Below are 25718 nucleotides of genomic sequence, written 5' to 3'. Positions count from 1 at the left end.
TCAACAATAAAAATATATTAAAAATTAAAATAAATGGTGGAATGTACCATCACTTCTTTCCAAATTGATCTAAGATACAACACAATTCCAATATAATTCCTTGCAAGTGTGTTTTTTGTTTTGTTTTTTGTTTTGAAACAGGAAACATCCTAAAATTTATATGCAAAGGCCAAGGAAATCTTGCAGAAGAAGAAAAATGGAGGACTTATACTAAGAGGTATAGAGGCTTGTTATAAGATGATAATTAATTCAGTGTAATATAAATGCAAACATTGAGAAATATATCAAAGGAAGAGAATAGAGAATCTATAAACAGAGCCAAACACATATGCTCATCTGACTTGTGACCAAAAAATTGCTACAAATGCAGGAGTGGAATGGGTGGTCTTTTTGAAAAATAATGCTGGGTCAATTTGTATAAAATATGAGGATGGGGAAAAAATCTTCCCTGTCTCCACCTGGCACAATATCAATTCTAAATGTATTGCAGATGTAAATGTAAGGTATGAGAATTTTCTGTTAGAACCCAGTCTTTTTTCCCTAATATATTTTATTTATTTATTAATGCATTAAATGTTTGGGGTGACATGAGTTAATATGATTATATAGCTTTCAGGGTTTCTATGTTGCACAATCTGTACATTGCACTGTGTGTCCCCACCCAAAGTCAAATCTTCTCCCCTTACCACAAATTAGACCCCCTTCACTCCCTACCCCATTCCCACTGTTCTTTGTGTCCATGAGCTTCAGTTTTATATCCCACATATGAGTGAAATCATATGAAAACCCAGTCTTAAATCCAGAAAATGTTATCCCCAAACTGGTGTTCTTTTTAATAATGGTACATCCTGTTAGCCTTGGGAGATACCTTATATCAGTGGTTCTCAACCTGTGGGTTGTGACCCCTTTGGGGGCTGAATGACCCTTTCACAGGGGTCGCCTAAGACCATCGGAAAACACATATATAATTACATATTGTTTCTGTGATTAATCACTATGCTTTAATTATGTTCAATTTGTAACAATGAAATTGGGTGTTACCACAACATGAGGAACTGTATTAAAGGGTCGCAGCATTAGGAAGGTTGAGAACCACTGCCTTATATAGACAAAGAAGTTAAGAAAAGTATGCATAGAAACTATAAAAGAAGCACAGGCAAAGAATATGTCAAAAGAGAATAACAATAGTGAAATTTAAAACCTAAAATAAGTGATTTCTTCTAACTGAACATATGGCCCTTTGAAGCAATGTTTTTCCTATCTGGTTACAATGAATTCCTTACCATGAATAATCTGTTATTCACATTTCCTCTAAATTCTGGTTGTGAAACCCTCTCTCATTTTTTTAAATAACTTCATTTTGCTGCTGTACATTAGAAAGTAAAATGAAGAGAGTCTTTACTATGCAAATTGTCCACAAAGTTGGAAAACATAGGATACATGTATGTTTGAACAGTATATTATACGTCTACCTTGGTCACCCTATCCACCCCTAGTCACTGGCTATAAACAACCCATGAAAAATGTAGTCTCGGTATGACTGAGGAGGAAAGATTTTCAGAAGACATCACTTGGGACCATAGACAATTATGTTCTTTGCAGTAGATTTAAAAGGCACATTTCTATGGTCACCACACCTCTTGTAATTTCTTCTTAATTCTATGGTCTCCTCCAGGTACCACCCATTTATCTGCTCTTCTTTCCAATAAAACTCAGAGAGTTGCTTTATGTTCACTGCTTCTATTTTCTTATCTTATACTAGAGGCCCAGTGCACTAAATTCATGCACAGATAGGGTCTCTAGGCCTGGCCAGCAACAAGGCCCTATCTGTGGGATGACCAACAGGGCAATTGGGGGGCCCCTGCTGGCACCTGCCTTGGCTGGCCTGGCGCCACCTGCTCGCCAGGCCCCCCCCCCCCAACCACCACCACTGGTCACCTCCCTCTGTGGGAGGCAATTGACAGAGCTACTGGGGGGCAGTGCCGGCCCACTAACCAGCCGGCCCCACTCCTTGCTGCTGCCACTGGTCCCCTCCCTCTGCGGGGCGACCGGCAGGGCAATCAGGGGGTCCCCACTGGCACCTGCCTTGGCTGACCTGGGACCTGCGGGCTGGGGCAGCTCTTGCATTGAGCATCTGTCCCCTGGTGGTCAGTGCGCGTCATAGCAACTGGTCGTTCGGTTGATTTGCATATTAGGCTTTTATTATATAGGACTAGAGGCCTGATGAACGAAAATTCATGCAAGAGTAGGCCTTCCTTCCCTCGGCTGCCGGCACCGGCTTCCCTCCCGCACCCGGGACCTGGGCTTTCCTCCTTCTGCCGCCGCAGGCACCCGGGACCTGGCCTGGCTTTCCCCTGGCCCCAGCTTTGTCAGGAAGGACGTCTGGAATGACGTCCAGTCTAATTAGCATATTACCCTTTTATTATTATAGATTCTCTCCTTAACTAACTCCAGCAAGGCTTTGTCTTGCCCCTTCACTGTCTAACTATTTTCCTATTCCTCAGTAGTACACTGTTTAATTAGACATATGGCTACTGAGAATAAAGACTCTATTCCCCAAATTTCTTTCCAGTAAGGTGTAGCCATAGGGCCAGGTCCTGGACAAAGAAATACAAGCAGAAGTGATGTGTGCTGCCTCTCAACCATTCTTCCTCTGTCATACCTCCTGCTGGCTGAAATGGGGATGTGGTAGTAGATCCATCGTGGATCATATACTTGTACTTCATTTTGTAAACCTGAGGGATGGATGGTGGAGTAGAAAAAAAGAAGGAGCCTGCATTTCTGATAATTCCATCGACCTGCAATGCCAGCTAGGACTTTATGGGAAAAAGAAAATAGGCTTTTATCTTGTGTAGGCTGATTTAATTTTGGGTCTCTGGCTTTGGCTGTACTTATCTCTATCTTCGTATCCATACACTTTACAGGCAAGTCCTGCTGATACCTGAATCTGAAATATTTATTGAATTTAACTGCTTTGCCCCCACCACTTTGATCCAGTCATCATCTTTCCCTGCATACTAAAGCAGCCTCAAACTGGTCTTATTGCTTTTATTCTTAACCTATAGAGTTTGTTTTCCAATGAGAATAATTTTTTAAAAAGATTCTATCACCTCCTACTTAAAATCCTCTAGTGACATTTGTTTATGCCCCCCCCCCCCCCCATCAATAACCACCAACAACACCCTGGCAGGAGTGGCTCGGTTGGTTGGAGCATCATTGTCTCATGCACTGAGAGGTCGCTGGTTCTATTCCCAGTCAGGACACATGCCCAGGTTGCAGCCTCCACCCCCAGTAGGTAGTGTGCAGGAGGCAGCTGATTGATGTTTCTATCTCCCTCTCCCTTTCTCTCTTTCTCTAAAATCAATACACACACACACACACACACACACACCACCACCACCACCACCACTACCACCACCAAACCTAAATTTGAACATGTTCAGTTTATTGCCTATGATTATACAACCATGGAGAGCCATACAGTGTCTCAGTAAGAGGGTATTAGAAAGGATTTTGTTACAGGATTTGGGCTTGTGTTGGTGATTTTGGGTAATGTTTAAGGAAGCAAAGTTAATTCTATAATTAGATATATTAATAAATCTCATGTAGAAAGAAGGACTTTAGATTATAATGAGGCTTAAGCTGAAATTGATGAAAAGAAAAAAGCACCAGTCACTGGTATTAGCCATGATAGGAAGATGTTTTGGTAATTTTTGTAGTTTATACAATGTTCTTTTTTTTCTTCTTCTGTTTCTTCATGATTGCAGAGCGGTCTAGTTTTTACCTTTATCCATCATGGCCATGAGTTAGCCTTGTCTGAAGTTAATGTCCTGGGAAATTGTTGATGTTCAGCAGGACAACACCACAGCCGAGCTCTAAGTGTGAGGCTGGCACCTGACTGTCCGGGGGCTGCTTGTCTCTGTATCACTTCCCAGTGCACTTAGTGTACAATTCAAACTCCTTACCATCGCCTTCAAGGTTCTACATGATCTAGTTCCTACCTAACTTCCAAACTCATCTCCTACCACACCAGCAGTGCATCCCCATAACAATGGTCCTTTTTTGGTTTCTTGAATGCTTCAAGCTTGTTCTTACATCTGTGGTTAGTTTACTCTGGAATTTTCTTTTTGTAGGTGTCACTTCTTAAATATTACTTCCTGGTGGAGTCTTCTCTGACGCTGTCCTTCTCCACTCCCCCAAGACACTGTTTACATCACTTTGCTGGTTTATTTTCTTTATTAAACCTTATCCTGTACTTGATTTTCTGTCTTTCCTGCGAGGGTACAAGATCCACGAGAGAAGGAATCTTGTCTGTGTGGTTTGCCAAGATATATCCTCAGTGCCTGTCACTCTGCGTTTCACATGATGGGCTCTTAGTGGAGTAAAGGAACGAGAGTGTGCTGTGCAGATGTGCTTCTTAGGGAAGAGACACACCCAGATTGTTGGAGGCTTATTGTCAGAATGCAAATGCCTATGAGAAATCGATTGTCTCCTGTTAGCCATGTACTTGCTCTGATCTTGATTCCTGACTGAGATTGTTCCAGAGGTCTCCTTGGCTCTGGCAACTTTCTGCCTCCAGGAACACCTACTATTTGTATTCCCGACTGGTTTGGTTCCCTATCACCCAAAATAAAGACCTAAAGGTGTTGGCCTACCTAATTTCCAATAAACCCACGGAGGGGGCCACATTTCAAATGTCTACAAGGACTCAGCAGGCATGAGGCAAAGTGGGTTTGCTTTATTATGGCAGCTGAAGAAAAATTCTTGTGACACACACCTCCATCTAGGACTGTTCTTCACATCCATAAATATATACCTTCCTCTCCCATGTTTCCTGAAACATCCTGTCAGCCTCTCTTGTTTTCCCACTTGTGATGGAACATGGGCTCAAGCAGTTTTTCATTTTTATCTTTACCTTAAGAAAAACAATAGTTTAACGATAAATGGCAAATGAGACTTGGCCTCAGTATTGGGGGGAGAAGAGGGAGTGCTGGGGACTGTGGCAAACTAGAGGGCAATGAGTTACCTCCCGCTGATTTCTGCCTTGTGGAAAAGCAGACTCGGTATCTCAGTATTACCAGACCTTCATATTTGATTTGAGAAAAACTATACATCTAGAAGTTTAGGTGAAATCCCTTGATTGTTAATAGTTGACATTAAAAAAAAAACACCTAAACACAGTGAGAATCAAATGTGCTTGTTAAACAAATAGGTCATCTTTCAAATTTGGCCTTTGGACTACTGGTGCTGGATCTCTGTTGCATGTCCAGTTTCTCTAGGTAAGGAATCACTCAGTGCCATCAGACATGGATAAGAAACAGGGTTGGTGACATCGTGTGCACAACGTGAGTCTTGGCAGCGTTGCCTAGAGTTCTGGACACAAGAGGCAGCTAAAGACTGAGAAAAGCAATTCATGAGAATGGGCTGCTGTGGGTGCCCAGGAGGGTTGTCTAACTGGAGAAGGAGTTGGCAGGTGGTGGTGGTGGGGGTGGTTAGCATGGAAGTCTTCCCAGAAGAAGAGGGGTTCTTGTTGAAGGAACACACGTATAAGGACTTGGAGACTTCCAACAGTACCATGTGGCAAGACACCACCTCTGTCATGTGGTGTCACGTGGTATAGAGTGTGTTTGGTGCAGGGGAGTGGGGCTGTAAGAAGGGGCAGGGCAGAGGAGACAGGAAATGAAGCTATAGAGGACAGCTGGAATCCAATCATGAGGGGCCTGCATGATGTTCTTCTGAGTTTAACTAGTATCCTAAAGGGTATGGAGGGTGCACTGAGGTATGTAAACCAGGGCCTTGACATCTTAGTTTTGCCATTTCGACAGATCCTCCTCGCAGCCATGTGGAGTGTTAGTTAGCAGTAAGGTTTGAGGCTATTAACATTTATTGGAGCAGAGCAAACCCTATTAAGCAGTAAAGCTCCAACCCCACTCCCATACTGTCTTCTAGAGATTTCACTGGTACCTTAAGGCGGACTTATTTAAATGCATCCTTATCTAGTCTTTGTTGTTGCTGTTGCTACTTCCTTTGGTGCAGGTAATTACTTCTGAGCACTCAGGTTTTCTTACCTAGAGTCTTTTTTGGCCCTGATAGGCACCTAGAGTTTCCTCTGGTAAGTAAAAGTTGGGTAAATACAAGTTTTAGCTCCAGGATATTAGAACTACTCAGAACATGTAATAGAGGCTATATGCCATGACTCTTAGGAATAACACAAGTAGAGATGAAAATGCTGAGTAATACTACGGGGGCTGCAATTCCCCAAAACAGCCACATGTCAGACACCAGTGGAGGATGGACCAGAAGACCCTTGGCCCTTACCTACTGACATGCCAGATAGAAGTCTCCTAGCTACCCTGGGTGCAGGTGTTCTCTGGCTGAGAATTAAAGAGACTCACAGGAAAGGGGGCCCACCCCGGTAAACTATAGGGGACAAACTTGGTGCCCAATGAGGGCTTCCTAAGAATATACTCAATTTTCAATATCAAATTTTGAATTTTATCATTAAAAATTGTGGAAACTTGAGTTCTCTTTTGTTTTGTAACTACCTATATAATATCCTTGATTGTGCCTCTTGTCCTGCAAAGACTTAAATATTTACTATCTGATTTTTTATAGAAAAACTTCACCAACCTTTGATGTACGGTACAACTTATAATACTGCTGTGATGGTTAGTTTTATGAGTCAACTTGGTGTGACGGCGGACCTAATTAATTATTTAATCAAACACCAACCCAGGTGTTGCTTCCTCAGTGTTTTGTAGATATAATTAACATCTGCAGTCAGCTGGATGTAAGTGAAGGAGGCTATCCTCAGTAATCTGAGTAGGCCTGAGCCAAGTAGTTGAAAATGAGGAAATTCCATCTGTGGACAGCAGCTTCAGCTTCTGCCTGAGAATTTTCCAGACTTCTTCCTGTTGGCCCGTGCTATAAATTTTGGACTTACCTAGCCAGCCCCATCTTCACATAAGCTAATTCCTTGCAAATCTCTCTCTCTCTCTCTCTCTCTCTCTCTCTCTCTCTCTCTCTCTCTCTCTCTCTCTCTGTTTTTCTGGTAGAATCCTGACTGATTCAGCTGCTCACTATAAATAATACTCCCCAATTTGTGCTGCTAAAAAAACTGAAAAGGAAATAACTTTAGAAAAATGAAATTATTATTTTGCCACAGCTGCCTGTCAGCTGTGACATTGCCTATTGTATCTTATTGACTCTATAGTACCAGGAAGGAAAGGGGAAGAGAGAGATGAATAAAGGAAAAAAATTCAAGAAGACTTTAATTCAGTCTTATCATTGTGAATCAATGAGACATATTTGTTTCTTGATAGAATCTTTTCCCAGAGCAAAAATGAGTTGTGTTGTTGTTGTTTTGCAAGAAATGTCTCTATTAGCCTTACTCTAGGACTCTTCCTGAGGTCACTGTTACTGGATGCTAGAGCACCCTTGACCTCCTGGCATTGTTGGTAAGTCCTGTGCTTGCATATTTACAGAGAAGAGGTTCTTGAGCTCTTATCAGATGTTCAAATGGGCCTGTGGCACCCAAAGGATAAAAACCCAAATGACTTCCCCTCCAGTGGATATTTAATTCTATGTGTCACCCACTGCATACATTCTTCCTCTAATCGTCATAGTCTCTATCATGTGTCACCCGCTGCATGCATTTTCTTCTCTGATCTTCACAATAATCTTAGGAAGTGGGTACTGGTATCCCATTTTACAGATAAGGAAACCGAAGCTTAGAAAAGGGAAGCCATTTGTCCTAGATGCACAGTGATCAGGCACATGTGGATTTGAACCCACAGCTGACGGGATGCTTGTGCAGGTGGGAGGAGTTTTGTTCAATCTCTAGGCCCAGTTATCTGGGAACTTCCTGCACTTGCGGTGATAGCCTGGATGGCCCCAAGTCCTGGCTTGGCCTCTCTGTCCCCTGGCCTGCCTGGGGAGGGCATACATTGGGGGGTGGCCCCAGCTTTTCGGGGGGGGGGGGGCTTCTAGCCTTCTAACCACTAGCCCTCTAATGTGCCCCTGCTCATCAGGAGGAAGGAGCAGGGCGCCCCAGGGAGGAGGGGAGGGGAGGGCGGGTCCTGACAGGGAGTTTGAAAAGAGGAAGGAAGTGGGGCCGGCAGAGTGCCTTGCCACCCCCTGGCTGCTTCCCCGCGGGACGACTCCAGGGGCCCACAGGCCCCCGGCCCAACCATGGCTCCCTGGCGCAAAACTGACAAGGAGCGGCAAGGCGTGGGTAGGTGCGGGCGTGGGGTCCGCAGCTGGGAGCAGGGCAGGTTGCCGGAGAACCGCGAGCTGGAAGATGCTGAGGAGCCCGCGGCTCCGGGGCGGGCTGGGCGCCTGCACTCAAGGTCCTGGGCGTGCTCAGTGGCTTCCTCCGCCTGCCGCGGGGCCAGCTGGGTGGGGAAGAGGAGGCAGGGGGAGAGGAAGGTGGGCACCCAGCCCACCAGGCAGCGCTCAGCCCGTGCCAGCACCCGGTCCCTCCCGCCTGAGGCTGCCCTCTCTCCTGAATGCCTATGCATTTCCCAGATGGCGTCCTGCCCAGCGCTTGGCAACTCCGCTCTCTGTGCCGGCTCAGGGCTCCAAGGATGCCCGGTCTGAAGCTGGTCTTTGTAGAGGGAGCACTGCTCTCTTCCTTGGGCTGCGCTTGCCTCTGCCCAAAGGACATCCAGCTGCCTGCTTCCCTGGCCGGTTCCCCCTGGGTCAGGTGACCTCTGATCTGGCTGAGTGCTAGCCCAGAGGGCTGTGTAGGCTGGTGGCTGGGGGCTGCAGAGTAGAAAGCCTCTGGGGGAAAGGCTCCTACCAGGTCATCTGGGGATATCCAAGAAGCCCGCTCATCAGCTTCAGCCATCTCAGCTCCCAGAGGCCTCTGCCTCGAGCTCAGGGGCGGAAGTGGTGGCTGGGGGAAGGGAGGCTTCAGGTACTGGGACTCTTTCTACTAAGTGGCATCTGTGGTGCAATCCCCTAGACTCACGTGGTTTTCAAACTTGAGTGTAAATTTAAAACCGCTGTGTGGTCTGCTGCACAGGCAGACACCACCCCCAGAGATGAGGGTTGAAGGTCAGAAGTTGGAGGACCCAAGTGTCAGAGTGATTAGGTGCAGGGTGTCCCAGGGCCACCGTTGTGGAAACACTGCCTTGGAGAACTCAACGTTTATCCATGTACTTACTGGGTTCCAGGCGCTATTTTCAGATAAATAGTTCCCATCCAGAGAACAAATAATCCAAACCCTCAAGGAAGCTCAGTTACTCCATCTGCAGAATGGAGAGTTTGAACTAAGGATCATTTTTAGCATCAAAGATTCTCTAACTCTGGCCTTCCAGCTGGGGGTGTCAGGCTCAAACTCTTCTCAGGGGGAGATGGAGACTATTAAATGGGGCAGGCCGCTGTAGGTGGGGGATTGGTGTGGTCTAGATTCTAGACCAGGGGTGGGCAAACTTTTTGACTCGAGGGCCACAATGGGTTCTTAAACTGGACCGGAGGGCCGGAACAAAAGCATGGGTGGAGTGTTTGTGTGAACTAATATAAATTCAAAGTAAACATCATTACATAAAAGAGTACAGTCTTTCTTTTTTTAGTTTTATTCATTTCAAACGGGCCGGATCCGGCCCGCGGGCCGTAGTTTGCCCACGGCTGTTCTAGACCATGAAAGCTGGGCATGAAGGACATACACATCCAGGGAAGGAGTGCTCCTGCCCTCGGGAGAGGGTGCATTGAAGGCAATGATTGTGCTCAAACTAAGTCGGAGTTACATTTTGGAAGACTATGAATGCCAGGCTAAGAAGCTGAACTTTTCCCACTTAGGCAATGGGGAGCCATAGAGGGTTACTGAGCAGGGGAGGGACAGCAACGTATTTGTGCTGACGTCAGTGTGGAAGGAGGCTGAATGGACAGAAGAGCAGAGGTGCCTGTGTGGTAGACAAGGGGCAGTATTGGAGGTCCAGGGCAACTTGGGCAGTTAATGGGGGAGATTGAGTGTGGTGGAGGAGTCCCACCCTCCGTCCCAAGGGCTGCAGCAAATTCCTGCTAGTTAGGCCCTGTGTGATGGGGTGAAGATTATGGACTCTGGAGCCAGAGCGCCCGTTCTTGGATTCCAGCCTCCAACAATTCCCAACCCTCTGACCTAGACAGTTTACTTACTCTCTCCAGGCCCCAGTTTCTTTGTATGTATAATGGGGATAACAACAGCACCTGCTTCCCAGGGCTGTGGGAGGACTAAATGAGTTAATCCACATAAAGTTCCAAGAATAACAATTGCATAAAACAATCCTCACTTAATGTTAGGAATTATTTTTAGGCTTTGTCCTCTGCATGGGGACCCAGTTGAGGACATGACATCACAGCGTGGGGTGGGGTTACAGGGTGGAGTAGGGTTCTCACCCTCCCTAACAGAGGAAATCCCACCTATGTGCTTGGCTTCTGGTAACTCTGGTAGGCCCTAGACCTGGAGGCTTCTTGATCTGATGGTGTAGACATTTTTGATGCCTACTTATAATAATTCTATTTTATGGGAGCTCAGAGGCTCTATGACCTTCTAGGGAGCTAGAGAGTGCTTGCCAGGGATCTCTTCTCTCTGCAGATAAATGTCAGAACTAAGGAAAGTAACCTTTGACCCTCATCTGCAGGCTCTGGGTAGATGGAAGGAAAAGTCAAGGCTTGGCTTATGATGAGAAGGTCATCCAACAGAAAGAACAGTGGAACTTTTGAGTAGGTTTTCACCTGTAACAAAATATAATTAATTGGGAGAGGGCGTGGATAGAGTAGAAGAACAAAAGTGGGTGACAATTTACCTTTCTACTGCCTGCCTGACTAGTTAATCCTATGGGAGTCCACTTACATTTAACATTTACTTTTGGCCTTTACTCTTTAAAATATATATATAAATTTCAGAGAGGAAGAGAAGGATAGAAACATCAATGATGAGAGAGAATCATTGATCGACTGCCTCCTGCACGCCCCACACTGGGGATCAAGCCCACCACCTGGGCATGTGCCCTGATCGGGAATCAAACCATGACCTCCTGGTTCATAGATCAATGCTCAACCACTGAGCCACAATGGTTGGGCTAGCCTTTACTATCTTAATCCCTTATCCAAAGACCCACTTGACACTTTCTCTTATATCCTATTGGCTAAGACCTAATCACATGACTAAACTCAGCTGCAAGGGAAACTAGAAAATGCAGTTTGTAATGTAGGCAGCCATACACCTAACTAAAAATTAGGAGTGCCTAAGGAAGGAGGGGAAGAAGGATATTGGGGATTATATATTAATTTGTTCAGGCTGCCATAACAAAAATACCACAGACTAGGTGGTTTAAACAACAGAAAGTTATTTTCTCATGGTTCTGAAGGCTAGAAATCTAAGACCTAAGTGCTAGTAGGTTGATTTCTCCCGAGGCCTCCTTGGCTTGCAGACAGCTGCCTTCTCATTGCTTTGTCTTCACATGATCATGCCTCTGTGTATACTGTCCTCTGGTGTCTCTTCCTCTTAGAAGGACACCAGTCATATAGGATCAGGGCCCCACCCTAACAGATTCATTTTAATTTAATCATATCCTTAAAAACCTGATCCCCAAACATGGTTACATTTGGAGGTACTGGGGGTTGGGGCTTCAGCATAGGAATTTATGGCCAAGAGTAGTGGGGACAAGAGTTACCAGATGATCTGTGGTCTGCGGCATGATGTTTAGGGACTGTAAAAGAAGGCTTCAAGGCAGGGATTCTCAGATAATGGGTGAGGGTAGAACAAGGATTTGTTTGCTCTTAAGCTGTGGCTGCCAGGTAGGTTTGTATGGGGGCTTCAGTTCTGTTTAGAAACCTCTTCTCCCTGCAGGTTGTTTCTAGTTATGATCGTGTACCCCTGTGTGGTGTTGGGCAGTCTTTGTTGGTCCTTCTGAGAGCTGTGAGGGCCTGTCCCCTCGCTTCCAGTGGTTTGCTGGCAATCTTTGGTATTCCTTGCTTGTAGAGGTATCACCCCAATCTCTGCCTCCAGCTTCACATGGTGTTTCCCCCTCTGTGCATGTCTCTCTCCAAAATTTTCTTTTAGTAAGTGCAACAGTAATGTTGGGTTAGGGCTCATACTAATGACCACTTTTGACTTGATTACTTCTATAAAGACATGATGTCCAGTTAGGTCACATTCTAAGGTACTGGGGGTTAGGACTCTAAGACATCTTTTGCTTAGGGGAAGGAACACAATTAAAACAATAACAGGCTCTGCAAATGCAAGGAGGGCCTTTTCTACATTTTGATTGGGGAATATGGATGAATCTGAGATCATCCTCTGGTCCAGAATGCAGGCGATCCTGCGGCAGCCCAGGACCCTGGACAGAGCTAGTCCATGCCAAGGTGGGCAGATACTGAGTGGGCAATGGGTGCTTAAGTCTCTTGCAGCAAAAGCTCTTATTACAAGGAATAAAATCCACTAAACTAGTTAGACCAAAAAAAAATAAATAAATGTGTGTGTGTGTGTGTGTGTGTGTGTGTGTGTGTGTGTGTATAGGAGGGAAGTAGTGTATTTTGAGAATCAGGGAAAAATCAAATAGAAGTCCAGGAAACAAGAGCGGCAGGCTTCTCGAAGGACCTGAACTGAGGAGTCCTGGAAACCTCTGCCTCTTTCCATGCCTTCCCACATTCCCTAAACACATCCGCCCCCTTCTCCTTTCTCTCCTCGCTAGTCCTCATTCTTTCACTCCTTCCTAACTACTTTGATATTCTCATAATACCATGATGATGGTCCCAGCATGCCACCTGCCCCAGCTCTGCATGACTTTGCAGCTCCGGCAACTACTGAATCTTCTCTCCATGTTTACTTGTCAAAGTGCCGAGAGAGAAAATCTGACTGCCTCGACCTTTTTAAGAAAGGCCACCCAAGTTGGAGATCATTGTCCATCTAAGAAGAGACCCCACCCTGATCAGGGTCCAGTATGCTGTGGCTGTGGGGTGGGGTCATGAGGCTTGCTACTCATCTAACGTGAGCCACGGGTGGGGACAGAAATTTTTTAGGAGGCAGAAGTCGAGCATGCATCCCAAGCACATGAGGGCAGGACTCTATGACAGAGAGACCAGTTTCTACTGTGCTTGTTGTCAAAGGCAACATTTAAGGAGGAAGGATAGAGAGCATCATTAACTCACTAACTTGTTCATTCAGTCACTCATTCTTCTTCATTTATTTCTTAAAATATTTGCTGGGTGTTTCCCATGTGCTAGGCACTATGTTAGACACAGATAACTAGAATAGGCCAATTTGGTTACTGTCCTTTGGAGCTTATAGTCTGTGGGGAAGACAAAAATGAACTTTATGGACAATTTGGTAGTCATATCATTACAAATTGTGGTATGTGTTATTGTAATAAAGGAGTGTTGTTCCATGAATGAAACTATAGGAGGGAGGGGTCTTAAATAGATGGTCTGAGAAGGCCTCTGAAGAGCAATGGGGAAAAGAGTCCCAGCCTGGTTGGTGTGGCTCAGTGGTTGAGCATGGACCTATGAACCAGGAGGGCACAGTTTGATTCCTGGCCAGGGCGCATGCCCGGGTTGCAGGCTCTATCTCCAGTGTGGAGCATGCAGGAGGCACTCACTTAATGGTTCTCTCTCATCACTGATGTTTCTATCTCTCTCTCCCTTTCCCTTCCTGTCTGAAATCAATACAGATATAGTATTTAAAAAAACACAATTCCAAAGGAAAGGTTTGGACAGATCTTAGTACATGTATCTTTGCTATGGAGGCCAACTGTATCTTTGGACTGTCCCCAGAAATTAGTCTCGTGCAACAAAAATACCTGGGTTGGAAATTCAATTCCTTTCTACCACCAATTCTCAGGTGCCTGGGACTCCTACTTTCCAATGCTTCAGCAACTTGGTATTGCTTAGGATGCCTGCTGAGCTGGCTGTTTGAGTCCACACAAGGAGATTGTCCTAATCCCTAAACTCATGGGAGCTTCATTAGTTGGTGGGCATCTTGCTCCCAACCATTATGTTTCTGCTTGTACGGGCCTTGCAGACTGTATTTACTAACCTCTGCTTCCTCCTGAGATCAGCATCCTTATGTTGCTGCTGTATTTTGAGACAGGCAGTGCAGCCCCCATAATATTCTGCTAATTTCTGGACATTTGAACGTCTGGTTTTTGTGTGTGTGTTTTTTTTTAAGCTTATAGGCCTTTCATTTCATAGCTAATTGCACATGAGTGCCACAGCCTGTGTTTTGCAGCAAATGTTCTGAAAATGGGGAATGATAATGCGTATCGCCATCCAGCTTCAGAGGGATATGGGGAGTGACACCACAAATGTTCCCTCTAATAGGCACTTTCTCCTTCTTTCCCAATCCCCTTAATGGGTGTGAGTTGAAAAGCAGTCAGACCGAGTTTGCGAGCTTCGTCTTACTCAACTTTTGGTTCTCCATGGAGAAAGTCATCCCTTGCCCTTCTGACCTCACTGGGACACTGTCAGCTTCTGCATTGTTTAGAGCCTCAGTCACAGAATCTGGGGCTGCAGGGGGATGTGACTAACAATGTGGGTTCTTTTCCAGGCCCCTCCCAGACACTGCTCCCGGGCTCTCAGAGGTCTCCTGACAACATGTGATCCCTTGGGTCAAAGCCTAAACTAGGTGGAAATTGTGACTTGCGTACATGCCCCAGGATGCAACGTGGGGTCTGAACAGAGAGAGTGCTGAGCAGGCGTTTGTTGCACTGGATTAAGTGGAGGCAATGCCGGGCCTGAGACATGGTGATTGGCATGTTGGGCTATCGAAGAGGAACATAGCTGGTGCCAGCTGAGCCCTGGAAACTGGGATTTTGCTGCTTAGCTCACTGGTGGAGGCAGGAAGGGAGCTGTTTCAGGGAAGAGTGTTCAGGTGGAATAAAAAGTCAATGCAAAGGTCCTGAGGAGGGAGCCTCTCTGCTGTGTGGGAGGAGAGTAAGTAGGGGCAGAGGAGTAGGAAATGAGTTCTCCGAGGGCACCAATTGTACTGAGTAGCGCCTGGTACATGTTGTAATGACTGGTTTTTCCTCTGAATGGAAGGGGTGGGGCATTTTGGGGTTTTGAGTGGAATTGTAGAATGTTCTACCTTGTTTTGAAAGAATCGTTCTAGCAGTGTTATGGTGAAGTGGTAGAGGGGAATTAAATGTGAAGCAGGGATGCCAGTAAGGCAACTGCCACAATAACCAGGCAAGAATTGGCGGTGGCCCATATCTGGGGGCAGTGGAGTAGGTGAGATGTGCTGACATGCTGGATGCATGTGTTATAAGTGGAGCAAATGGGATTTTCCTCATGGATTGGTTGTGGGTATGAAAGAAAGAGAAGAGTCAGGGGTGGAGCTAAGCGTTGTCAAGAAAAATACATTTTTTATAGTCTATTCACATCAATTAAGTTCAATAAGCCTGTGTTAAGTGGTGGTTCTGAGCTGGGGATTGGGGCCCAGGGTTGAAAAGGGTGTAGGCTCTGCCCTCAGGAAGCTCACAGGCCAGTAGGAATTTCTTTCTTCCTTTTGCTTGAGGCAGCAAATAATACCACCATTGTTAGTACTAATGTCTCCATTTCACAAGTCGGGGATGGGTGTACCTCTTGCTTCATATTCCTATGGCTCCTGCCATCACCCCCATCATATTTCACTCCAGCCTTGCGTGTAATTACCTGGCTCCTCCATAGAATGTAAACTCCATGACAGCAATACTGTGTTTCTGGCTCTTCCCCAGCACAAAGCAGGTGGTCATTTAGTAGTTGTTGTTTGGGTGATGAATGGATGGGTGGGTGGAGAGGTAAATGGATGGATTGATGGATGGATGGCGGGTAGATGGGTAGGTGGATAGATAAGTGAACAGGTGGATGAGTGGGCACAGGGTAAAGGATGGAGAGGGAACAGGGGTTGGAGGTTTTTCACTTTCTGGTGCCTCATAAGGTTCAGATGGATGGAGTTGCAGCTTCTTGCCTTCACATCCTCCCTCCTCCCCACTTCCCTGTCAGAAGGTTAGGTCCCCTGAGAGCAGCACAGCAGTGGGGTGTTCCTGAACTCTTTTCCAAACACCTAGACCCCTGTAGTTGGCCACTGCATCAAGCCCCACGGTTCTCACCCTTGGACTCCATTCAGATGGTCCTGCTGTCCCTCACTGGACTGGGCACGCATCAAGCTAATTTCCTCCTCTGGGCTCTCACTCCACTTCTTCCCCTTGCCCTCCCGCTGCCCCTCCCTCTCCCTCCAGTCTCACTTCCTTCATGAGGCCTCTCTTGATCTCTTTCCTCTGAGAGCCCACAGCTGCTGGGGCCCACAGCTCAGCCCTTTATTTTGAAGACAGCTTCTTGTTTCTTGTGTGCTTACTTTGTCTCTTCACCTAGATTTCACAAATACTGAGGAGAGCAGGGGCCATGCCCTCTCACCCTACTCTTCTAACCTTCAGGATCCCTGGGCTGAAGGCTGGGGGTTGAGAAATAAGACTCTCTTTCAGCTCTAGTGTGGGAGTGTGTGAATGCAGAAGTGTGTGTGTGTGTGTGTGTGTGTGTGTGTGTGTGTGTGTATGTGTGTGTGCGCGCGCCTATAGGAGCATGGAAAGGAGATAGCGATTCCAGCATGGTGTTTTAGAGCGGGACTTATCAACCTACCGCTATTGACACTGGGAGATAGAGAATTCTTTGTCATAGGCTGTCCTGGCCCTTGTAGGATGTTTAGCAGCATCCCTGACCTCTACCAGCTGGATGCTATGAGCTCTTCCATTACCCATCCCCAGGTTGTGACAAATAAAATGCCTCTAGATATTGACAGATGTTCCCATGCAGGCAAAATTATCCCTAGTTGAGAATCACTGCTTTAGAGTCCCAACTTTCCTCTCATTGGTTGGGAATGCCACTCTGGCCCACTAACAACTGAGCACAGAGATATGCAACCCATATGGTCATTTGTGGATCCATTAGGGGTCCAATAAGCACCTGGCAAAGAGCAGCTGCTAAATACATGCCCATTAGTGAGCAGCAGTATGGTGCAGTGGCTGAGGGAGTGTGCTCTAGAGCTAGCCTGCTTGGGGTGAAATCCTGGCTCAGCTTCTTCCTAGCTGTGTCGCCCTGGGCTACTTACTTGATCTTATACTACCTCAGTTTTCTCATTTGTAAAATGGAGCTCATCATGGTTTCACCCACCACAAGAACTGTGGCGAGGGTTAAGTATGTGACTGTGGCTAAAGCCCCTGGAAGAGTGTCTGGTCCATAGAAAGTGCTCAGCAGAGGCTGTCCTCTCTCTGTCCTCTCTTGGCTGATGGAGGAACACCACCTCCTCCTTGGTTTCCTCTGGCTGTGATTCTCCTGCTCATTCACTGCTGACTTGCACCACTTTTGAGCTCTGGCCTTGCTGCCTGACACTCCTGCTGGGTCATCTCATTCACCTGAAGCAACACCAGGATGTTGCCTCCGTGCTGAGGCTGTCGACACAGGCCAACTGCTTGTCCATTTCAGTGAACGTGCTTTCCTTGAATCCAAAGTGGACCTGCCGGCCAGTTCTATTTCTCCCTGGAGTGGAGACAATCCAAAACCCAACTCAGGGACTAGAGAAGTGAGCTTCAGGCAATTACATTCCTTTTCTCTATTACTGTTCTGTTCCTCTTATATAGTTACTTGCCCAAACTCTATTAACACTTGGTGTTTGCTGAAGCTTTGTTTTCAAACAGGTGAGCAAATGGCAGGGCCCCAGATGAGGGACAAATCCATCCTGAAGGGTCGCAGGGTGCTTGGTGGCTACGGTCATAATTGGCAGCCAACTTGGGTCAGCATCTGTTGAAGTAAACTCAAGAAATGCAAGAAAGATCCAGAAGAAAGGACATACCTGCCCTTCATGTTTGTATCCCTTCAGCTCAACAAGTATTTATTAAAGCTCAGTAAACACTGATGGAACTTCTACTCTGGACCAGGTCCTGAGATGTCAACAAGAGAGGTTCAGTCTCTCCACCCTCACTGAGGCTGGAGAAGACAGGAAATGAACAAGTCCAGCACACACACACACACACACACACACACACACACACACACACACAGTTGTGACATCAGCAATGGGCTAGTCAGGGAAGCAAGGACTTTGGACACCGTTCTGGGTTTGAATCCACTTTCTACCACTTAATCTCTGAGTTTTTTGCAGATTTTATGGAGGCTAATACTTTGCAGGGTTACTGTGAAGATTAAATGAGCTCATACAAGAAAAATGCTAGGGATTTTGTCTGTCTTATCTATCACTGTAACCCCAGTAACCAGGACAGTGCCTAGCACACAGTAGGTGTTCAAGTGAATATCTGTTGAAAAATCACATGTGCTTGGTACACAGTACATGCTCACTAAATCTGCTTACAATTTGGGGGGAAGCAGTGTGTACAGAGGTTAGAATCTAAACTTCTGAATTGCTCTGTCTGCTCTGTCTCTCTAATCTTTCTGGTAGATAACTTGTTTACCTTCCCGGTGCCTCTCCTAACATTGCAAAGAGCACTGAGACCCCACCCTCGTTTCTATGAGCCATGTGATGTAACAAAGTTGTTTACTGTTTTTTTTTTATTTCTCTCAATTTGGGCTTCTGGTAAGCAGGGTGCTTCCATGTGTGCTTCCATATGTTAACTAGAATTGGTGGCTAATTAGTAGATCCAATTTCCAGGATTGTTGGAAGACCCACCTTCCTCAAAGTAGCTACTGTTCTGTCCACCCAGGATTTCCAACATGAGAGTCCTCACTGGGTTCGATGACCCAGTACTTGAAACACCCTTTGATCCTTGGCCATACACCGTATGTATTTTAGTCTGGGTGGGCTTGTCAGTCACCAACTACTGCCTTGGTTCCTGAGCATAGCATTTGGATACAGGTAGAATCCTCCTTGGGGAAGCGTCAGTGTTCTCCAGGGCTGGAGACCTTGCATGAAAGGGGAAGCTGGGATGGGTGTCTATGGAAATCCTTTCCCCACTTGTCTGTCTTCCATAGGTGGGCATGGCTGGGGCGGGGCGGGGCAGGTTATGATTTCAACAGTTTTCACTTATTCTCTGTCCTATATCTTCCTTGTGTTTTTCTTCCCTTTTCATCCCTCACTCAGAAGTTGAGAGGGGTTAGGCCTGCAGAGAATGGGAAGAAGGTCACCTGTTCTTACACTGGTCAGAAGCAACTCAAGGAGGGTCATAGATAAGCAATCAGGCTTCAGCGGAGAGTGGCATTCTGGTTCAAAGTTTCCTGTTAGTCATTTAGAAAACATAAAAGAATTGGGTATTGGTGTGCGAAGCCACTTCCTTTGTCAGTAATGTCTACTTTTCCCCAAAAAGGAGCTTTGAGAATAGAAGGCCTTATGCAAGCAGAACCGCATTTATAAATTACAGGGCAACGTCAGTTACTTTTATTTTTAGAAGGTATGAGTCCTTGGAATGAATACAGAGCTGCACGTTGAATATCAAGTTTCAAGACCTGTTCAAGACACCTTCTTAAGCTGATTGATTGGGACCTTCCCACCTAACAGAGCTGGACAGAGCATGCGGAAGATTCCAAGGAAAAGCCAGGGTTGAGACAGGGAACAGCACAGTCTTGCCCCGCCCTCCAAATATCTGATGAACAGACCTAATTTGCTAGTACTCCAGGAGCAAACACATGCTATGGATGCTTTTCTTCTGTTGTAAACCTCAGTTGCTTCTCTGTTCCTGCCCAGCTTTGTGGCAGGCACGTCCTCAGTCCTCAGCCATACGTCTGGGGCTAGAGGGAGCAGGGGGTGGGCAGTCTGTAGACAGAGGGCACCAGCAATCTGGAGCGTGTCCAATTGCCAGCAGCCTTTGTGGGGACAGGGTTTGAAATCAGGACAGTCGTGGAGGGAATGAAGAAACAGGCCATGTTTATGCAGGAGAAGAAAATCCTGAATCCCCGAAGGCCCTGTCAAGGTTCTCTTTTGGACAAAGGATTAATTTTATTGTGTGGACCTACAGGGTCATTGGTTGCAAAGTGCAAGGAAGCAAATTTAAAGGTGACATAAAGACAGCTCTGAAAGGGTTCTGAATGGATTGTTTAGGAGGTTTTACAATGCTAATAAAAAGGAAAGTGACTGTCATTTATGGAGCAGCTACTATGGCCAGACATGGAATAGGGCCCTATCTGTGTGTTAATCTCATCTGAGTTTCCTAGGAACCCCTGTGAGGTAGTGACCAGCATCTTCTCCATTCCGCAGTTAGGGAAACTGAGGCTCAGGGAGGTGACGATGCTGCTCAAGCAGGCGGCAACCGGCCCATACAGTGCCTTTGTGTGGGTTACAAAAAGACACCCCTCCCCTGGTAGACAAAGTACCTGGGTAGGCACAGGCCTTGGCAAGCAGATTACTGGTTAGGTGCCAGCCTCCACTGCTCCCTTATGGGTGGCCTTATGCGGGGCAAAACCTGCGCAATCACATGCTGTGGCTGTGGGCGTGAGGCCAGAGCTGGTAAATAGCAGAATTGGGCTTAAGAATCACTGTCTGACTCCAGAGACACTGGCTCTTATGAGATTTATCATCTCTCAGGATTAAGACCTTCCATCCCTGTGAATGTCTACAAGGCTAGTTGGTCCCTTGGTGAAAGGGCTAATGTGTATAGGTCTTCAAACTAAGGAGCCTGCAAGTTTCTCCTTTTCTGTCAGAGAATGCGGCTCAGAGAATGTGGCAAGACTGAAGCAGGAAGTAGGATCTGGTGAACACCTGAACACCTGCTACCCAGGTGTGGTGGGGAGGCAATGGGTGCAGCGAATGAACAAGGCACAGGGCTGGGTTTGGGTCTTGGCTTTGTGATTTACCACCAGGCGGGTGAAGGGGAAGCATAGGTAATCCACTCAAACTCTCTGAACCTCAGTTCCCTCATCTGTAAAATGGGGTAGTACCTACCTCATGCAATGACAACATGAAAGGGCATTTAACAGGAATCAGCATTATAAATGTGTCTTGTCTATGTTTGAGGAGGGTTCTGATCTCATTTCTTCTCCAAGGTCTCTTCACTGATGTGATCACTGTTTTCACTGAATCTGTACGTTTTGGTAGGTTGTGTTTTCATGTTTTACTTGTCTCAAGATTTTTTCTCATTTTCCTTGTGAGCTCTTCTTTGATCCTTGTGTTGTTTAAGAGTATGTTGTTTGCCGAACCGGTTTGGCTCAGAGGATAGAGTGTCGGCCTGCGGACTCAAGGGTCCCAGGTTCGATTCCGGTCAAGGGCATGTACCTTGATTGTGGGCACATCCCCAGTGGGGGGTGTGCAGGAGGCAGCTGATCGATCTCTCTCATTGATGTTTCTAACTCTCTGTCCCTCTCCCTTCTTCTCTGTAAATAATCAATAATATATATATATATATATATATATATATATATATATATATATATATGAGTATGTTGTTTAATTCATTCCTAGCTTTATTCCTTTGTCGTTGGGAAAGGTGATTTGCATAATTTCGGTTTTTAGAAAATTTCTTAAGACTTGTTTTGTGGCCTAACAGATGGTCTATTCTGAAGAATATTCCTTATACACTTGAGAAGAATGTGTATTTTGCTATTGTAAGTTGGAGTGCTCTGTATATGTCTGTAATTTTTGCTTATTTACAGTCTTGGTCAAGTCCTTCTTATTGGTTTTTATGCCTAGTTGTTGTATCCATTATTGTTAATGGAGTATTGAAGTCTTCAATTACTATTGTAGAACTGCCTATTTTTTCCTTTAATTTTGCCAATGTTGGCTTCATATATCTTAGTGTTCTATTATTAGGTATGTGTATGTTTATGATTGCTGTGTCTTCTTTTTATATTGGCTCTTTTGCCAATATATAATGTCCTCCTGTGTCTCTTGTAATAATTTTTTTACTTAAAGACTATTTTGTTTAATATTAGTACACCCATCACAGCTCTCTTTTATTATATGTGCGGAACTTAAAAAAATTATTTCACTTTCACTCTATTTTTGTTTTTGGATCTCAAGTGAATCTTTTGTAGCCCTAGCCAGTTTGGCTCAGTGGGTAGATTGGCGGCCCGTGGACTGAAGGGTCCTCTTATACTCCATCTACAGTAATTTTCTTTATGCTCTCAAGTGTCTTCCTTCCTCAAGGCTTTTGCCCATGATGTCCCCTCTCCCTGATATGCCCTTTCCCTTGGTGTCTCCATAGCTGAACTTACAAGATTGCTGTGAGAGTGGGATGAGAAGATGTGCTGAACACATGCTGGGCAGTCAGTAAGAGGTCAACCCACAGGCAAGGGTGTGAACACCCTCCTTGTCACTCAGACCGGAGTGATAATGAATGGAGGCCTGTAGGAGCCAGGCTGGGCCAGAGCCGACTCCTGCGAGTAGGCAGTGGGTTGGGTTTGTTTAGACCAGGTGGGCTGCCTGGGCATCAGATAAACTTGGGCAGGGAGAACAGGAAGGAGCAGAAGTTCTCAGTGCCTAGAGGTCTCACCAGATTGCGTCTCTCTTCCATTTTACAGCCATATACAACTTCCAAGGGAGCAGAGCCCCTCAGCTTTCCCTGCAGATCGGCGACATGGTACGCATACAGGAGACCTGCGGAGGTGAGTCCCTGTCCCTCAGAGCCAGGCCCCTTGGCTGATGGTGTCAAGATGCCCCCACTACATGCTACGCAGCACCTCCCGCCCTCTGTTGGAACATGCAGCTTTGTAAAATATATTTTGCTGATGTTAGTAATTAGAATGTACTGAAAATAACACTTGTTTATTTTAGGAATTTATGCTTAGAAGCAAAGGCCTGACTGGGTGGTTTGAGGGGCGTGGTTTCGGCCTGTGATACTTTCTAGATACAATTCTTTATTAGTAATGATCCCATTACAAAGGAAAATCAGCTTCATTAGGGTCCCAAAGGGCCCAGTGATTTATACCCCTGGTTCAGGAGTGCTGCTGTGCACAACTATGTGGCTTGGGCTTTGCACCGGGTCCCCGGTGCTTATCCCTTCATCAAGCTGGGAGCCCTGTCTTGGGCAAAGGGGTATTTTTCTTCACACAGAGCTGCCATCCTCTTATGAAGCCAAGTGTCTCTAGTGGGCTGTGGCCACCCATGGTGGTGGTAGGGGGTCTTTGTAGAATCTGCACAAAGGCAAATGGTCTTGGACTCATGAGTCAGGCCACTAGAAATCAATGTGTATCACCTACGTCACTGATAAAATTGATCATGGGAACGTGGCTTGGGTCTAAGAGCCAAATGAGCTTGCTCCTGTGTGGCCCACAGTCAGGCAGGCTCTCCCAGCTGCGCCCTGGGCTGCTTATAATCCTACCTCGTGGAGGGCATAGAGTGTGCTCTTCCTGTGGCCAGGCGGAGCAAGAGGAAAGAAAAGTGGAGTAGGCTGAGCACCCTGCCCCTGCCCCCAGTTAATGCCCCAGGAGAGGCCCTCCTCCTGCCCTGAGTGGGAGTGAGGAGCAGATAGGAGCAGGCGTGCTACTGGCAAGGGGAAACAGAGAGCCAGGGGAAGGGAGGTGTTGCCTACAGAACTAGCCACTTTGGGCTCTTCCCACGTTGAAGGTGGGGGCCCTGTGCTGGATTCTGTGTAGCACATTCGTTCAGTTACTCCTCAGGGGGACAGGTAGCAGCTCCAGTGTTGGGTTAGCTACACGCAATGTGCAAGGCGGCTCTTCAGGTTGTTGCAGGGGTGCTCATACATACACATGCACACACACACACAGACACATGTACACACGGACACAGGCACACAAAAGGCAAACAAACAGAATTTTATTTTTTGGGGGGGTGAGGATTTCAATATTTCAAAATACCTTTAAAGGAGTCATCATGGAGAAAATGAGAAGTTGGTTCACCTTCTTTACCTTTATCCCATGCTTTAGTATTAGTATTATTTTGGGCTGTATATGCGAGGATCCCATGTACTTTTCAGTTTCCAGGACTAGAAAAATTCCTAGTCTGGCATTAGAACCTTTTATACACAGAGTAACTGAACCAGGGAGGGGGTTGGCGGGCAGAGGGGTTGGGGGAGATGGGGGGAGGAGATGGAGCAGGGAAGAAGAGGGAATGCTTTCCTAAAGACTCAGGTCTGTAATTCCTGACACCCTGCCCCATTTCTTACAAACCTAGCTCTGCCCTGTGGCAGATAAGCAAATTCTGGGTGTCTACCAAGGGTAAAGAATGAAACTAAAAGAAGCAAGATAGCTCTCCTCCGTGGCTTTTAGGTGCCACTGAACGTTACTGCTAGAGACAGGCACGAGGCCTCACATTTGCAGCTGAGGACCCAAGGCTCAGGGAGGAGAGGTGACTGGCCTAGGGTCACACAATGAGCCAGTGGCCATTGTCTCCACCCCATGCCCATAACCCACACTCTTTCCTCCAAGCCATGCCTCCCAAGGCAGTGAGAAAGCCTCTGTAATCAGGCTTCCTGTCTTACATTTTGAACTTCACACAAGTATTTTCTCTTCTTTTTATACACTTCCCTTGAAGAAATCTTGGGGGCAGTGCACAGACTACACAGGCTGTTTGTAGCCAGCCTTCTATGACTTCCACGGGAGCGGGCGGGCTGGGGTGGGGGTGGGGGGGTGGGCAGGGCTTGGAGCCGGCCTTCGCAAAGCCTACAATTGCTGACTCAAGCCACTTTCATTTGTCTTTGGGATTGAAGTCCTTGCTTCTAGCCTCTTTGGTATTGGTTTCTACTTTTAATTCTATTTTATTAGTCTTATTTTAATGTATCCTTGTAGTAAGCAGCCCTGATACATTTCTAGAAAGATCTGGGCATATTTATTTAGTAAGTGATGGCCAATTCACAAGGAGTTTGAAAGTACAATGTTCAGAATTCTGTTAGAAAGAGTCTACATGTCTGAGGACTCACACCCACACACTGGTACCCACATAGCGTTTTTCAAACTGGAATTTATGGAATCCGAAGGGCCTTGGGCAGCTGAGAGCTCAGAGATCAGGCCTAGTGTCATCTGCTTTGCAGATGGGGTGTTCTGCCTATGATTCTGATCGAAAAACGGTTCCTCTGCAATATTTAAAAAAGTGAAAACCACAGTGTTAGTCAAAAATTAGTCAAAACGGTGTAGCAGAAAGAACTTGGGTGTGGCCATGAAACCCTCTTATAGAAACCTACTGTCGACATAAGAAATGTCCAAATTGGTAGAGAATTTTTATAAGAGTTTATTTGAGCCAATCTAACCATATATGCCCAGAGCAAGATCTCAAATGCTCCAGAGAAAAACAGTTTTCCAATTTATTTTCTGCATTTAAAATTAAGGTGTGGGGAAGGACATAAGGAAGATTGCACGGAGGTGGGAAAAAGCAAGCTGGTGATGGAGTTAACATGATTATGTGCTTTCTTGAGGGTGGTTATAGCTTATTACAAAGGTATGTTAACCTAGATGCACAGAAACAATGGATAGGGCTTGCTTAAAGCAACTGTAAACCTTTTACTAAAAAATGACATGCCTGGGATGTGGCTAGTCCCCATGACCTGCCCAGTGAGGAATTTATGATCTCATATAACCCCTTTTTTGTACACACTACTTGAAAAATAAAATTGAACCAATTGAGAGATGAATAAAAAATTTACAATATGAGAATTGCAAAGTTGTGAAAAGGAAATAGGGTGAACATTGAGTCCAGATGAATCCATTTATAAATACTAGTATTAAAAGTCATAATGTTTATGGCTACCAGAAAGAATGTAATTGTCAGGAAACTGGACAATTAAAAACAACTAATAAAATCATGAAGTAGGGAGCCTGGCCAGTGTGGTTCAGTGGTTGAGCATTGGCCTATGAACCAGGAGGTCACAGTT

At 45.9% G+C, this 25718-nt stretch overlaps 1 protein-coding gene across 2 annotated transcripts in view; it reads left to right on the top strand.

Moving 5' to 3' along the window:
• The first annotated feature begins 8117 nt into the window (after positions 1 to 8117).
• Positions 8118 to 25718, top strand: part of DOCK2 (dedicator of cytokinesis 2) — a 374655-nt gene continuing 357054 nt past the window's right edge. For both annotated transcript variants that reach the window (XM_036312510.1, XM_036312509.1), the window contains exons 1-2: positions 8118 to 8233; positions 22414 to 22497. In XM_036312510.1, coding sequence (XP_036168403.1) covers positions 8191 to 8233; positions 22414 to 22497 — 127 coding nt within the window. In that variant the 5' untranslated portion in view covers positions 8118 to 8190. The remainder of the gene's footprint in view (positions 8234 to 22413; positions 22498 to 25718) is intronic.

Source organism: Myotis myotis, unplaced genomic scaffold (genome assembly GCF_014108235.1).
Source record: "Myotis myotis isolate mMyoMyo1 unplaced genomic scaffold, mMyoMyo1.p scaffold_m19_p_6, whole genome shotgun sequence".
In the NCBI taxonomy this organism is placed as follows: domain Eukaryota; kingdom Metazoa; phylum Chordata; class Mammalia; order Chiroptera; family Vespertilionidae; genus Myotis; species Myotis myotis.
This window is presented reverse-complemented; position numbering and strand designations above follow the sequence as displayed.